The 12,015-nt window shown below is 46.5% G+C and overlaps 1 protein-coding gene across 1 annotated transcript in view; it reads left to right on the top strand.

Moving 5' to 3' along the window:
• The window catches only part of Dnai3 (dynein axonemal intermediate chain 3), a 56,740-nt gene extending 46,194 nt beyond the window's left edge, over nucleotides 1–10,546 (top strand). The window contains exons 19-23 of the mRNA XM_051165865.1: nucleotides 2,677–2,807; nucleotides 5,167–5,371; nucleotides 6,847–6,938; nucleotides 8,804–8,926; nucleotides 10,403–10,546. Of these exons, the coding sequence (XP_051021822.1) occupies nucleotides 2,677–2,807; nucleotides 5,167–5,371; nucleotides 6,847–6,938; nucleotides 8,804–8,926; nucleotides 10,403–10,546 (695 nt within the window). The remainder of the gene's footprint in view (nucleotides 1–2,676; nucleotides 2,808–5,166; nucleotides 5,372–6,846; nucleotides 6,939–8,803; nucleotides 8,927–10,402) is intronic.
• Nucleotides 10,547–12,015: the final 1,469 nt, after the last annotated feature.

Genomic DNA, 12,015 nt, shown 5'->3' with positions numbered 1-12,015 from the left:
TACTATTAATGTAAAAAAAAAAAAAAAAAAAAAAAAAAAAAAAAAAAAGTTAATTTATTCCAGAGCCAAATGGTCATGTTCTAAAAACACACACTTGGGCTAACCCAAATTCCATATTCACATATAGATTTTTTTTAACTCTTGTAATTTTTATTGTAACAAGGTGAAGAAAGCCATAAATCCAAACACTTTGTTGGAAACATCAGGGAGGTGTGTCACAGCAAAGTGAGGGGACCTCTGCCGTCGGTCTCAGATGCCGCCTGGTGACACTCTTGGGGGTAGTGGAAGCCTTTGACCTACTAAAATCATGATGAGCGCTGGGAACAGAAACCAGCTAGGCAGCTCAGGGGCAAAGTGAGCAATTCCAGTTTTGGCCTTGGCCAGAAGCAGGAAGTGTCCTTGCTTCCCAGGCCCTGGGGTCCAGGAAAGAACCCTGGCTTCTTATCGCTGTCTAGACGAACTCCTCCGCCGAGAAGCTACACTTGAGACTGTGACCAAGACCCCAGTCCTAACACGGATCCCCCTGGTGAATCTCTCTGGGATTAGTTCTCAGGAGTCTTTCGCGTGGGAATGGGTTATGTTGATTCCCCAACTACACCCCATCTCCTAAATGATTTTAGGGTCTCCACTCTTGAGGACAGACTATTACGGGAGCCTTAGAGGCTACTGAGGTCTGGCCCCTTCCTCATAGAGTATCTCTGCCCCTAAATAGAGACACGATTTTCTGAGCTTCCCCCAAGCTGGGAATCAAGCCTGGAAGAGCAGCCAGTGTGCATAATCACCGAGCCAGCCCAGGCTGAATAATGCTCCAATTATACCCATAGCAAATCTATGCCACATTTTGCTTAGCCACTCAGCCATGGATACTCCCAACCTTTCTGCTGTTACAAATGGACAAATAGCCTTTCAAACCCCTACTTTATAACTTTCTTACAAAGGGTAAGAAAGTCTCTTTCTCCTTCATATCCCATCAGTGTTTGGGTGGCAGTTCAGCTCTCACATAGTATTAAAATGATGAGATACAGACTATGTTAGCAGTTTTAGGGTACAGCAACGAGACATTGCATGTTAAACCCCCACAGGCATTTGCTTTTATGGCCTTCCCTGGAGTTTGGAACAGTGAACAAAGAGCATTGAGGTCAGCAGTCACCCCTGGCAGATAGAAGGAAAAGCCCAGCTCTAATCCTGATGTGCTCTGTGCAGAGACCAGAGAGGCAGGAAGACCATGGGGCGTGGGGCAAAGGCTCCAGGCAGCTCTGGTCTCAGTGTGTGAACTTTACCTTTCTTAGCTGCAGCCAAGGGGGATGCTTCAAGCCAGTTGCTCTCCTCAGAAACCAGGCTGTTGTTAGCACCTCATCTTGCTCACTCTGTCTGGCCAAGCTTTCACCATACCTTGGCTCACAAAAATGTCCTGGTTATCTGCTCATCTACTGCATCTTAATTCAAGTCACCACTCCCTCTCACACCTGAACTGCCACCAGAGCCCTCACTGGGGCCACCACCTGCCTCTAACCCATTCTCCCCATAACAGCCAGAGTATCTTTGGAAACAACATCGATGGGTTTTGAGCTAGACTCATAAAAAGACATTGTGCTGTGGCTTTATCTGAACCCTTTACACTGCAGGGCTCTGCGGAGTCTGGTCCTTCTAGACCCCACACATTTCCCATCTCACACTTATAGTTGCACTTTCCACACAGGACAAAGGCAATTACTGGTCCTCTTCCCAGGATTTCCATAGGTGTTGTCCCTCTGTCTGCAAACTCTTCCACGGCAGAAGCTTCCAAAGCTCAACCACACTCAAACTTAAAGGATTCGCTCCCCTGAGCATTCAGTCTAAGCTAGGAGTGTTCCATGTCACTCTCCTTTACAATGGTTCCTCTTTGGTCCTCACATAGGTGGGTTGCAATGACTTCCTGGGGCATCTTTTTACTGGGTATCTTTCCTTCCCATAAGACTGATAGCCACTTGAGTATTGAGGGTCGGTTTGATGTATTTTGGTGCTAATTAATGAAAGGCCTTCATACCTGGGCAGGGCAAATGGGATAGGCATGGCTAAAGTTCCTGGGCTTAGGGAGACAGAGAGAATCTTGGGAAGAGAGTCCAGAAGAGAAGAGAGAAGAAGAAGGTTGCGCCATCATGGGTTAGGTGGAGGAGAAGCACATGGCCAGCATGGATGGAGGATTTGGCCCAGATGAAGAACATTAGCAAGTATATGGGATTATGGATTATAGCTTGATAAAATTATTAGAAGCAGAAGCCCCGCTATGGGAAGTAGTTTAGAAGATTAATGTCTGCCCTGCCCCAGATTAACTAAGGCTATTTTAAAATATAACAGGTGCCTGTGTCTTAACTGGTTACTAGTGGGTTAGAAAATACTGCCGTAATAATAAGTATAGGCCAAATAATAAGCATTACTAGGCCAGTACTGGTAAATCAAGAACAACACTTGAGGTCAGGGCCACACTGTGTTACTAGCTAGCCATTGTCCAGCCCCTGCCCCCCATGAAGACTTTTGCACATATAAGCAATCCGCAAACATTAGTAACTCCCAGACTGGACTAGTGAGCAGATGAGTGAAGAGAACGTGGCATTCCTGAGAGCCTGGAAGGTGGCCCTGGGGGCAGGCTTGTGTGACAGACCACGCACCCAAACTTGGTCTTGTTCTCTTCCACAGCCAAGAAGCCTGTGAACCTCTACACTGTCCATGACGGGGCTGTCCATACTGTTCAGAGGTCACCTTTCTACAACGACATCATCCTCACTATTGGAGGATGGAATGTGGCCATCTGGAAGGAAGAAGTCATGGTAGGTTCCCGCCGAGGTGGGTGGGTGCTTGCATCTTTGTTGCTGGGCAAGACAATACGAACAAAGGCTGCTCCAGGGTACCGTGCCTATGGGGCACTTTATAGAAAAATGAGAGCAGATGGTCTGGCTCCAGCTTGTCAGCTGTACTACTGAAAGCCTTTGAAAATATGACCATGAGCCTTTCTTTCCAGAGAGGAAGTAAACAACACAGCAGGGCCCTTGTTCTCTGAAACCTAGCCATGTTTTTTCTTGGAACCATCTACTGCGGGCAGGTCGTCTGACTTGAGTTTTGCTCCTTGAGAGTGGGAAGGTGGCCTCTGGTGACCAGATGAAGTGGTCGCCAGGCCTGTCCACTTTTCTTCTGCACTGGGAACGGGTTAGCAGCTTCAGGGAGTTGGCAGTTACAGACTGAGGGCCCAGGGCCAGCAGAGCACACTGTCCTGACACACGCGAGCACCAGTAAGATTTGGTCCGGATTAAGGCTGGTCCTGCCAGATAGGAGCCAAGCTTCCAAGACAAACAAACAAACAAAAATACTGGAAAAAAATTAAGTCCAGTGAAGCAGGAACAGGGAAAAACCAGCTCCTTTTTTTTGTGGGAAATCTGAATTGCTGTGCCCCTTTGGTGAGAAATAGGAGATTATGAGAAAACTGGAGGGAGAGAGACAGAGCACACCCGTGTATCACAACTGTGATATACATATCCTCTCACCAAATGACACTCCCTTTTCAGAGCTCTAATTTATACAAATGATTTTAAAAAGAAATGGGTACAAACATTTATACACAGGGTGCCATTGAACAAAACAGAAAGCTATTTAAATCTTCATCAACAAACTTTCTAACCATATACTCGGTAGGTTTGGTTTTGCTGTTTGCTTATTTTTCCAATGAGGAAGTTTTGTATTGAGAAAAAAAGAAAGCTAGCATGATTTCCAGAAGACTGGCAGGAACCAAGAACTGGGTTTCCCCAGAGACAGAAGGAACTGAGAAAATGGGTACAAAAAGGCTTGAAGGGCACAGAGTTGGGGGCCAGCAGCCCAGGCCTGGGCAGGCTTCTTCCCTCACAAGAAGGTTTCCTATGTGTGAGTTGTCATATGGAAGACAACGCTGTGACTTGCTTTTGTCAATGAAGACATAAAGAACAGTTGGCTGTTTCTCATGGGTAGATGGATCTGAGTGGGAGAAAGCGTTTTCTCTTTGTAGCAACTTCCCAAAGTTAGCAAATCATCTCATGGTGGAAGCAGGGTCTCTCTTCCAAACATATCTACAGCCATCTGAAGTCACATATGAAAGGCTTGCTGCTGATTTCCAACATGCAGCTCGCAGCTGATGGACAGCTACATTGGTGACTTTTGCATAGCTGTGACAAAAACACCTCAGTAGTAACTCATGGGGGGAAGATGTGCTCGGGATGACGGGTGTGTGGCTGGGTGACTCAACTGAACTACAACATCCAGGAAGAAGCAGCAGCGTGCAGATGAGACTGCTCACCTCAAGGTGGGCAGGAAGTAGAGGCACAGCACCACGACCAGGTAGAACCTTCAAAGGCGTGACACCTCTCTCTGGCTAGGCCCCACCCAGCACCTGAAGTTTCCAGAGCATCCCAAAATAGTGTCACCAGCTGGAAACCAAGCATTGAACACATGAGCCTGTGGGGGACACATTCTCAAACCACAAGAGACTTTTCACTTGCTTTCTGTGGACAGCAGATCTCTGGCAACAAGGCAAAGTTATAGGAGAACTGTCCTTACACTCCTCTCCTTGATCTGCTGTCTACAGACCCTCGTAGAAACAATAAGTTCAGAGGCAGTTGAGTTAGCAGGACCATCTGAATCCAAATCAGAAGATTCGGTCTTTTCTAAAAAGCAATTAAAAGAAGAAAAAAAAAAGTTACTTATACAATAAATGGGAAAGAAAATAACTTGTCCCATGTAAATCCTACAACACTGCAGGCAGCATGGCTTAGTGAGTAAAGCTGTGAGTGAGTGAAGCTGTGCAAGGCTTATAAGTACGTGTGATCCCCCAAAACCTCTGTAAAGGTGGAAGGAAGGAACCAGCTCACAAAGTTGCCCTCTCATGGCCACATATGTGTTGCGGCATGTGGATCTCTCTGTCCTCTGTCTCTCCTCTGTCTTTCTGTCTCTCTGCCTCTCTCTATCTCTCTGTCTCGCTCTCATCTGTCATTTTAAAAATAAAAATAAAACCCCACAACAAAAGGAGATAAGGCTTCCCCATGGGATAAACTTATGGTTAAATAATTATGGCCAGTTGAACTATACTTAAAAAAAATCATTGTGAATTTACCTTAGGCCACAGAAAAAGAAAGTTTTCAATGTGTCTTTTAAACTTGTATTTAGACTGGACCACTTCTTCAAACGTGCTGTGCACCAAAAAGGTATACGGCAGGACACTGGTCTCTGACGAGGCCTGGAGTATTCTACATCGGTCGAGAGGATGGCTACGTGGACATCTGGGACCTCTTGGAGAAAACCCACGAGCCCACTCAGTCCCAGAATATTTGCATCACCATGATCACCTACATCAAACCCTGGACCTTTTCCTGTATGTCCATTCCAATCCATGGAGTGACGTGTTCAGTTGAGCCGGGAACACTCTGGCATTCACCTGAACCCCCTCCCGTGTTTTCCCCCCACCCTTACTTTCTCCCTACCCTCCTCCTGCCCCTTTTCTTTCCCTCCCTCTCTCTTCTGCTCTCCACTCTCCCTCTGTTTCTCCAGCAATACCCCCATCCTTTCCCTCACCCCTGCTCCCACACCTGGGAAGCCCCTAAGCACCACTTGGAGTTGCGGCTCACCGCAGTGACTCTCAGATTCTGATGAGGTCAGGCTGAGGGCGATTTGGAACCACAGGGTGGAGAACATCAGTCCTGTCTTAGCCTTACAGAGTAGTCCTAAATCTTTGCTGCTTTTTGGCTATTTCTTTCCCAAAAATGTTGAATTCTGTGTCTTTGTCAGTTTTGTTTTGTTTTTGCTTTTTAAAATTATTTTCTTAGGGATTCTCAGATGGGGCCACATCAAGCAACTCTCCCCATGGGATCACATGATTCTCTAGGGTTATATATCTATTTAAGCATTAGTCTCTGGGTTAAATATGAGTAAATAGCAATATACTAACAGACAAGCATAAATTCAAGGATGCTTCTTATAGAAAAGTAATTTATTTCCTTTAGTTTTGTTTGTTTGTTTGTTTTCCCATTTGGCCCAATTACTATTTTCTGTATAATTCCAGTATGTAAGTCTTTACTGGAAGAAGTTTCCCTTTGTTTCCAAAAGTCTATAGACATAAGATTGTCTCTATGATTTCTCTCTAAGAAACAGCTCACCCAGAGACTCAGGCTTTGGGACCTCTAGGATGCCTCTGTCTGGTTTCTGCTTAGCCATGAGGCACAACTTAACCATGTTATCCTGTCTTTGGTACAAAGCTGACTGTGTGGCTGCAGGGTTCTGAGTATAGGACTCAGCAGTTTGACCCAGACCTCCTGAAAACGAGCTGAGGAAACATCCGGGAAGCGGCAGAGAAAAAGTGTTCTCACGCTTCGCTATTTTTTTAAAATCCGTGTTTTGTCATAGAAGAGCTGTGGTTGGGACTGTCTGGGAAACTCATCTACACGGCGAGATCTCTCAGCTCTTGGTGTGTGTGCTGAGATGTGATTCATGGGTCAGAACTCTCCTGTAATGCTATCCCTGCTTCCTTAAGACCACGGAGAAGACAGACGGGCTGCCAGAGAGGACAGACGGGCTGCCAGCCTCTCTCCTTATATGGACACCAGGAGAGCAAGGCTTGAGGTGGTGGGAGGCCGACAAAGACTCAGAGTTTAAGTTTCAGCTCACCGGCTAGAATAAATGACTTGTCCGTGTTTACATGGGCCAGTCATGAGCATCCTATGAAGTAGCCAGGAGCACAGCAACCACAGTTGGTCCTCTGGGAAACCACAAGATAAAGCAGGTTCTGTGTCTAACCTCTTCAGCTGACTTTCTGTTTGTTAATTCCCTCCCCCTGTTTTTTAAATCTTTCAGCTAAGCAGCAGTTTATAGCCATCGCTGACTATTATGGAACACTGCATATCTTAGAAATTCCTTGGACATTAAGTCACCCTTCCTTTAACGAGGTTAGTAAAGTTTCGGCTTTGCAAAGGTAATGTTGCTGCCGCGTTCCTTTTTTAAATGTATACTTATTTATGTATTTGTGTTGGGGTATGTGCATGCCATGGCACACTTGTGGAGCTCAAGTGACAACTTGCAGGAGTTGATTCTCTTCTACCATGTGGGTCCTCGGGGCTGAACTCAGATCATCCAACTTGGCAGCGATCGCCTGACCCGCCAAACCATCTTGCCAGACTTTCGAGCCATAACTTAAAAGTGTGCTCTAAATGTTGCCACTTTTGCTTTACGAGAGAGTAAGAGACTTGTGTACTTTAAATAATAATATATTTTTATCGTAGGAATTAGATAGTTTGACGCTAAGGGGAGTAACCAAACATGAGATGGGAAGGAAGTCAAATGAGCGATGTGCGGACTGGGAGGAAGGCTGACATGGAGAGTCGCCATTGTCAAGCTGTGACTGAGTTTGAGCTCTGTAGTTTCCGTGATACTCCCCCACCCCCAAGATACTCTGTTGATGGATTTACACATCTCTCCACCACCCGCTCCAACCTCAGCATATTGCTGGCCCTGCAATCCTCCGCCCTGCCAACCTCATACCCACCACCCAAGTGTTCCCAGCAGTGCTGAGAATGAGGGTGTCAAGGGATTGATGAGCATAAAACATAAGTATATATGTAGCTGGCACTAAACACACAGACTGCAGTCTAGTGTGAGTCCCAGCGCCAGCCTGGCTCCTGCAGGTGGCAGGCTTGCCCGATTGCTGTCTGATGACTTGTCTGCTGATGTCCATATGCCCTCATGCTGAGCCCTCCAGGGGCCAAGAATTCAGCTCTGCTTCTAGTTCCTTTAAAGTCACCACCACAGAGGGCCGGAAAGATGGCTCAGTCACTGCAGTCTAGACTCACAAGCAGAAATATAAAGTCTCCAGAGATAGCTTCATCTGCATTTACCAAGTTCAGATAAGGACATACAACTTGTATCTCCTAATTCCTACTATAAAGTTCTACTATAAAAACTGCAGGGTTTTTTGCATCTCTCTCCTTCTATCTGTGACTGCTCCTTTCCTGCCAGTCCCAGGGACCTTCAAAAAATATTTATACGATTATGTTGTTTGAATAGGAGTGTCCCCCACAGACTAAGATGTTTCAATGCTTAGCACATAGGGAGGGGCACTATTAGGAGGTGCAGCCTTGTTGGAGGAAGTACGTCACTGTGGGGGCGGGCTCTGAAGCCTAGTGTGGCCTGGTCTCTTTCCTGCTGCTTATAGATCAAGAACTCTCAGCTCTTTCTCTCACACCACGTCTGCCTGCGTGTCACCATGTCTCCCACCATGGTGGCTGTGGACTAACCTTTAAACTGTAAGCCAGCCCAATTAAAGGTTTTCCTTTATAAGCGTTTTGATGGCCATAGTGTCTCTTCACTGCAGTACAAACCCTAACTAACTGAGACAGCGACTCATAAGAGCAGCAAAATAACAGTTAGGAAGTAACAATGCAAATAACTTTGCGGTTAGGGGACACCACATGTGAAGAACTGCATTAAAGGGTCTCAGCACTAGGAAGGTTGAGCAGGTGGGTGTGAGGTTATGTCAGGTGACTCGGGGAGCTGAGGTGGGGACATGCTCATTACAGAGCAGCAGGCACGGAAGCAGAGGCAGGCGGATCGCTGTGAGTTCGAGGCCAGCCTGGTCTACATAGTGAGTCCAGGAAAGCAAAGGCTACACAGAGAAACCCTGTCTTAAAAAAAACAAAAACCAAAACCAAAACAAACAAACAAACAAAAACAGAGCAGCAGGCATTCTAACAGAGCCTTGTAGAGACCACGGCTGTCCCTGTGGGGTGAGTTCATCGCGGGCCTTTGTTTCTGACAGGTAGCAAGTGTGAACTACTACTTTGAACGAGAAGTCAAGCATCTGGAATATGTGTACCAGCGCAAGCTGATCCGTGACGAAGAAAAGAAGGAGATGGCCCTGGAGCTGGTGAAGAAGAAAGCTGTGAGTGAAATTTTAGAAACGAAAGGTGCCTTCTTCTCCCACCAGCGGGAAAGCGCTACCGGGCTCGTCCCCCGGGAGTCCTGTGCGCTCCATAGCCCTAGGCTTTTCTTACCTTCTTCAAGAGGGCATTTCTTTGATTTCCAAGGTCACCAGGAGTGAGTACAACATGCTGTGCACATAGTGAGACTCTATCACATGTCTATTTATTGCGTGTAGGTGTGTTCTGGGTGGTAAGGCTGTACACAGCTCACAATCGGAGTGGTTCCTTGCTTTTCTATCAGTAAGTCCCTGGGAAGGAATTCAGGTCATCAGCCTTAGCAGCAGGCATCAGAGCACCATACAGTCTCCAGGCCCGCTCTCCTCTTTCTCAGACTATCTCTGTGGGCCAGGAACTCTAGGGTTGGTTTTCTGTCATCTACTACAACTGGAGACTTTTAAACACTCTGTAAACTGTTCTTGAACTCTCACCCGAGTCACTAGGGTTTGTATTTCTGTTTCTTATTGGCTTATCTCCTCCCTTGCCTCTTTGTCACCACAGTTTTCTAATTCTTCTCTCTTCACAGCCAAGCACATAGCATCCTGCAATGTGATCTTCAACTGAGAGCCCAGTTGTCCATGAAAAGCACCAGCACGTGGATACTGCAGTAGTCTCCACACATCACTTATCGATAGACCACACAGTCTATTGATAAGTTTATTGATAAACCTACACAGTCAAAGCAGAGGGCTCATTTCAAAAGCCACCCTTGGTGGTGGCAAAGCATACAGCAATCCCAGTGACAACTTTCTGTCTAGTCCACTGCAGCAAACAAACTGGTCTTGGCTTTGTTTTCTAGAACACTTACAAACACTGGTCTAAGTGCTCTGGTGGGAGACACTGTCCTGCTCTACCCAGCAGTTTAGCCACAGTTGCTACAACTCTAAGCAAAAAAAAAAAAAAAAAAAAAAAAAAAAAAAAGCAGTTCTGCGAGTCAGGCCACATAAGGGAGGCAGGATGCATGGGAAAGTCAGGAGAAGGAGTTTGCTTGTTGGTCTACAGCAACGGTTCTCAACCTGTGGGTAGCGATCCCTTTGCCGGGAGGGGATGTGGGGGAAGGTAGAATGGCCCTTCCACAAGGGTCACCTAAAACCATCAGAAAACACAGATATTTACATTCTGATTCACAACAGTGGTAAAATTATAGTTATGAAGTAGCAACAAACATGACCTTATGGTTGGGGTCACTGCACCATGAGGAACTGTATGAAAGGGCAGCAGTGTTAGGAAGGTTGAGAACCACTGCGCTATAGAAAAGCAGTGAGGGGCAGGCTCTTTCCTGCTCCCCACTTCGCCAGCTCATCAGACTGCTGTCCTGCCCTTCTGTCCTCCTATCCTCATACAAGGTCCTTCTAGAGAGCACCGGCTCCTCCCTGCTCCTTTTTTGGGTCTCTTGGCTGTCTGTGGCTTATGGCGCTGTCTTGCTTGTTCCCACCTAGAAAGTCTTTCAAAAGACAAAAGAGCTGATGGAGGCGGAGCTGCGGCTGGAATACGAGAACCACGTGGAGCTTGAGAAGGCCGTCCTCTTCAACCTCGGCCTGGGCAGGGTCACGGAGAAGGTGTCGTACCTGGATGTGATGTAGCGGGGGTTCTCAAAGGTGGCTAGGGTCCTCGGGACTCAGCCGGCTTCCCTTTCTCTTTATTGATTATGTTTTATATCAGGTAAGATAGAAAACTGGCCAGATATAGGTTTATTTGTAAGCGCAGCCTTTTTATCTCACTGGTGTTAAAACTATTAAATTCTAGCAGTTTTATTTCAGTCTCATGCTGAATTATTGAAGTGTGCACAGAATATGGACTTTCTGAATAAGGACATCTTTATTTTCCTATAGTGGCATTGCACAGCGTCAGGCCCCCACCCTCCTCCCCGAGTCCTGGTCATGCAGACACGTCCTAAGCCCAGGCAAAAACAGAAATTAAGCTCTGTTTCTTCCCATCATGTGGCCTTAGGTCATCTCTGCAAAAGAAATGCTTCCCCCAAGACCAGCCCATAGGTGGTAGCGCCATGTTCCAAACACAATATCCACCAACTGAATCCAGATGCATAAAATATCCACCAACTGAATCCAGACGCATATCTTCAAAAGGATAATGCGTGAAGATCTGGGTGGACTTATCCAGGAAAACAAGATTGATTTAACAGTGAGTCAGACACTGACCAGACAGAGAACTTGTAACACTGACAGGTACAGAAAACATTGGCTAAAATGCAACTTTCAGGACAGCAACACATTCCTAGCGACTACAGAGAAGACCCGCTTCACCTGATGAGGGGCAACAAAAATGCACCAGTGTCACAGCTGTCTTAGTGACTTCTCTACTGCCGTGATAAACCAGCACCACCAGGGCAACGTAGTAAAAGAGTGTATTTAATTTGGGTCTCACAGTTTCAGAGGGTTCGAGTCCACGAACACCATGGCAGGTGGCACGGCACTGGAGCAGTAACTGAGAGCTTACTTCTGGAGACACAACCGTGAGGTGGCACACTTCCTCCCGCAAAGCCACGCCTCCTGATCCTTCACAAACAGTTCCACCAACTAAGGACCTAGTTATTCAGAACAAAAGAGCCCATGGGAGTCATTCTCATTCAAGCCAATACAATGGAGAAGACACAGAAGCGTGCTTCTAAAATGTGAAAGGACAGCATACTTATTTAACTAGCGCAGGAAGACAAGGGGCCATCCCATGAGGCACAGGGAGGGTGGTTTCACTTTGCGGGGGATTAGCAGGAGGGCTAATCAGGAAGGTGACATAATCTTCTTTCTCTGTAAAAAGAGATCAGTGGATTAGAATAGAAGGCCCTGGATGGAAAACTTCCTGTGAAGACAGATCTGAGCGGCTCACTAAATGGGAAAGAAGAGACAGAGGATAGAGCCACAGTTTATAAGTCAGGTTAATGAGGGTGGGGGGGGGGGAAGATTTTGAAGTCAGATGGAGGTTGGCACTTCTTCACATGTGTGCCCTTTGACCGAGACTGAGTTCTGCAAGAGTTTCGTCCAATCAGATTAAAGCTACATACCTGGCACCACCATGTGCAAGTTGGGAGTTTACC

Source organism: Acomys russatus, chromosome 23 (assembly GCF_903995435.1).
Source record: "Acomys russatus chromosome 23, mAcoRus1.1, whole genome shotgun sequence".
NCBI lineage: Eukaryota > Metazoa > Chordata > Mammalia > Rodentia > Muridae > Acomys > Acomys russatus.
Note: the sequence above shows the minus strand (reverse complement) of the source record. Positions and strands in the feature narration are given on the sequence as shown.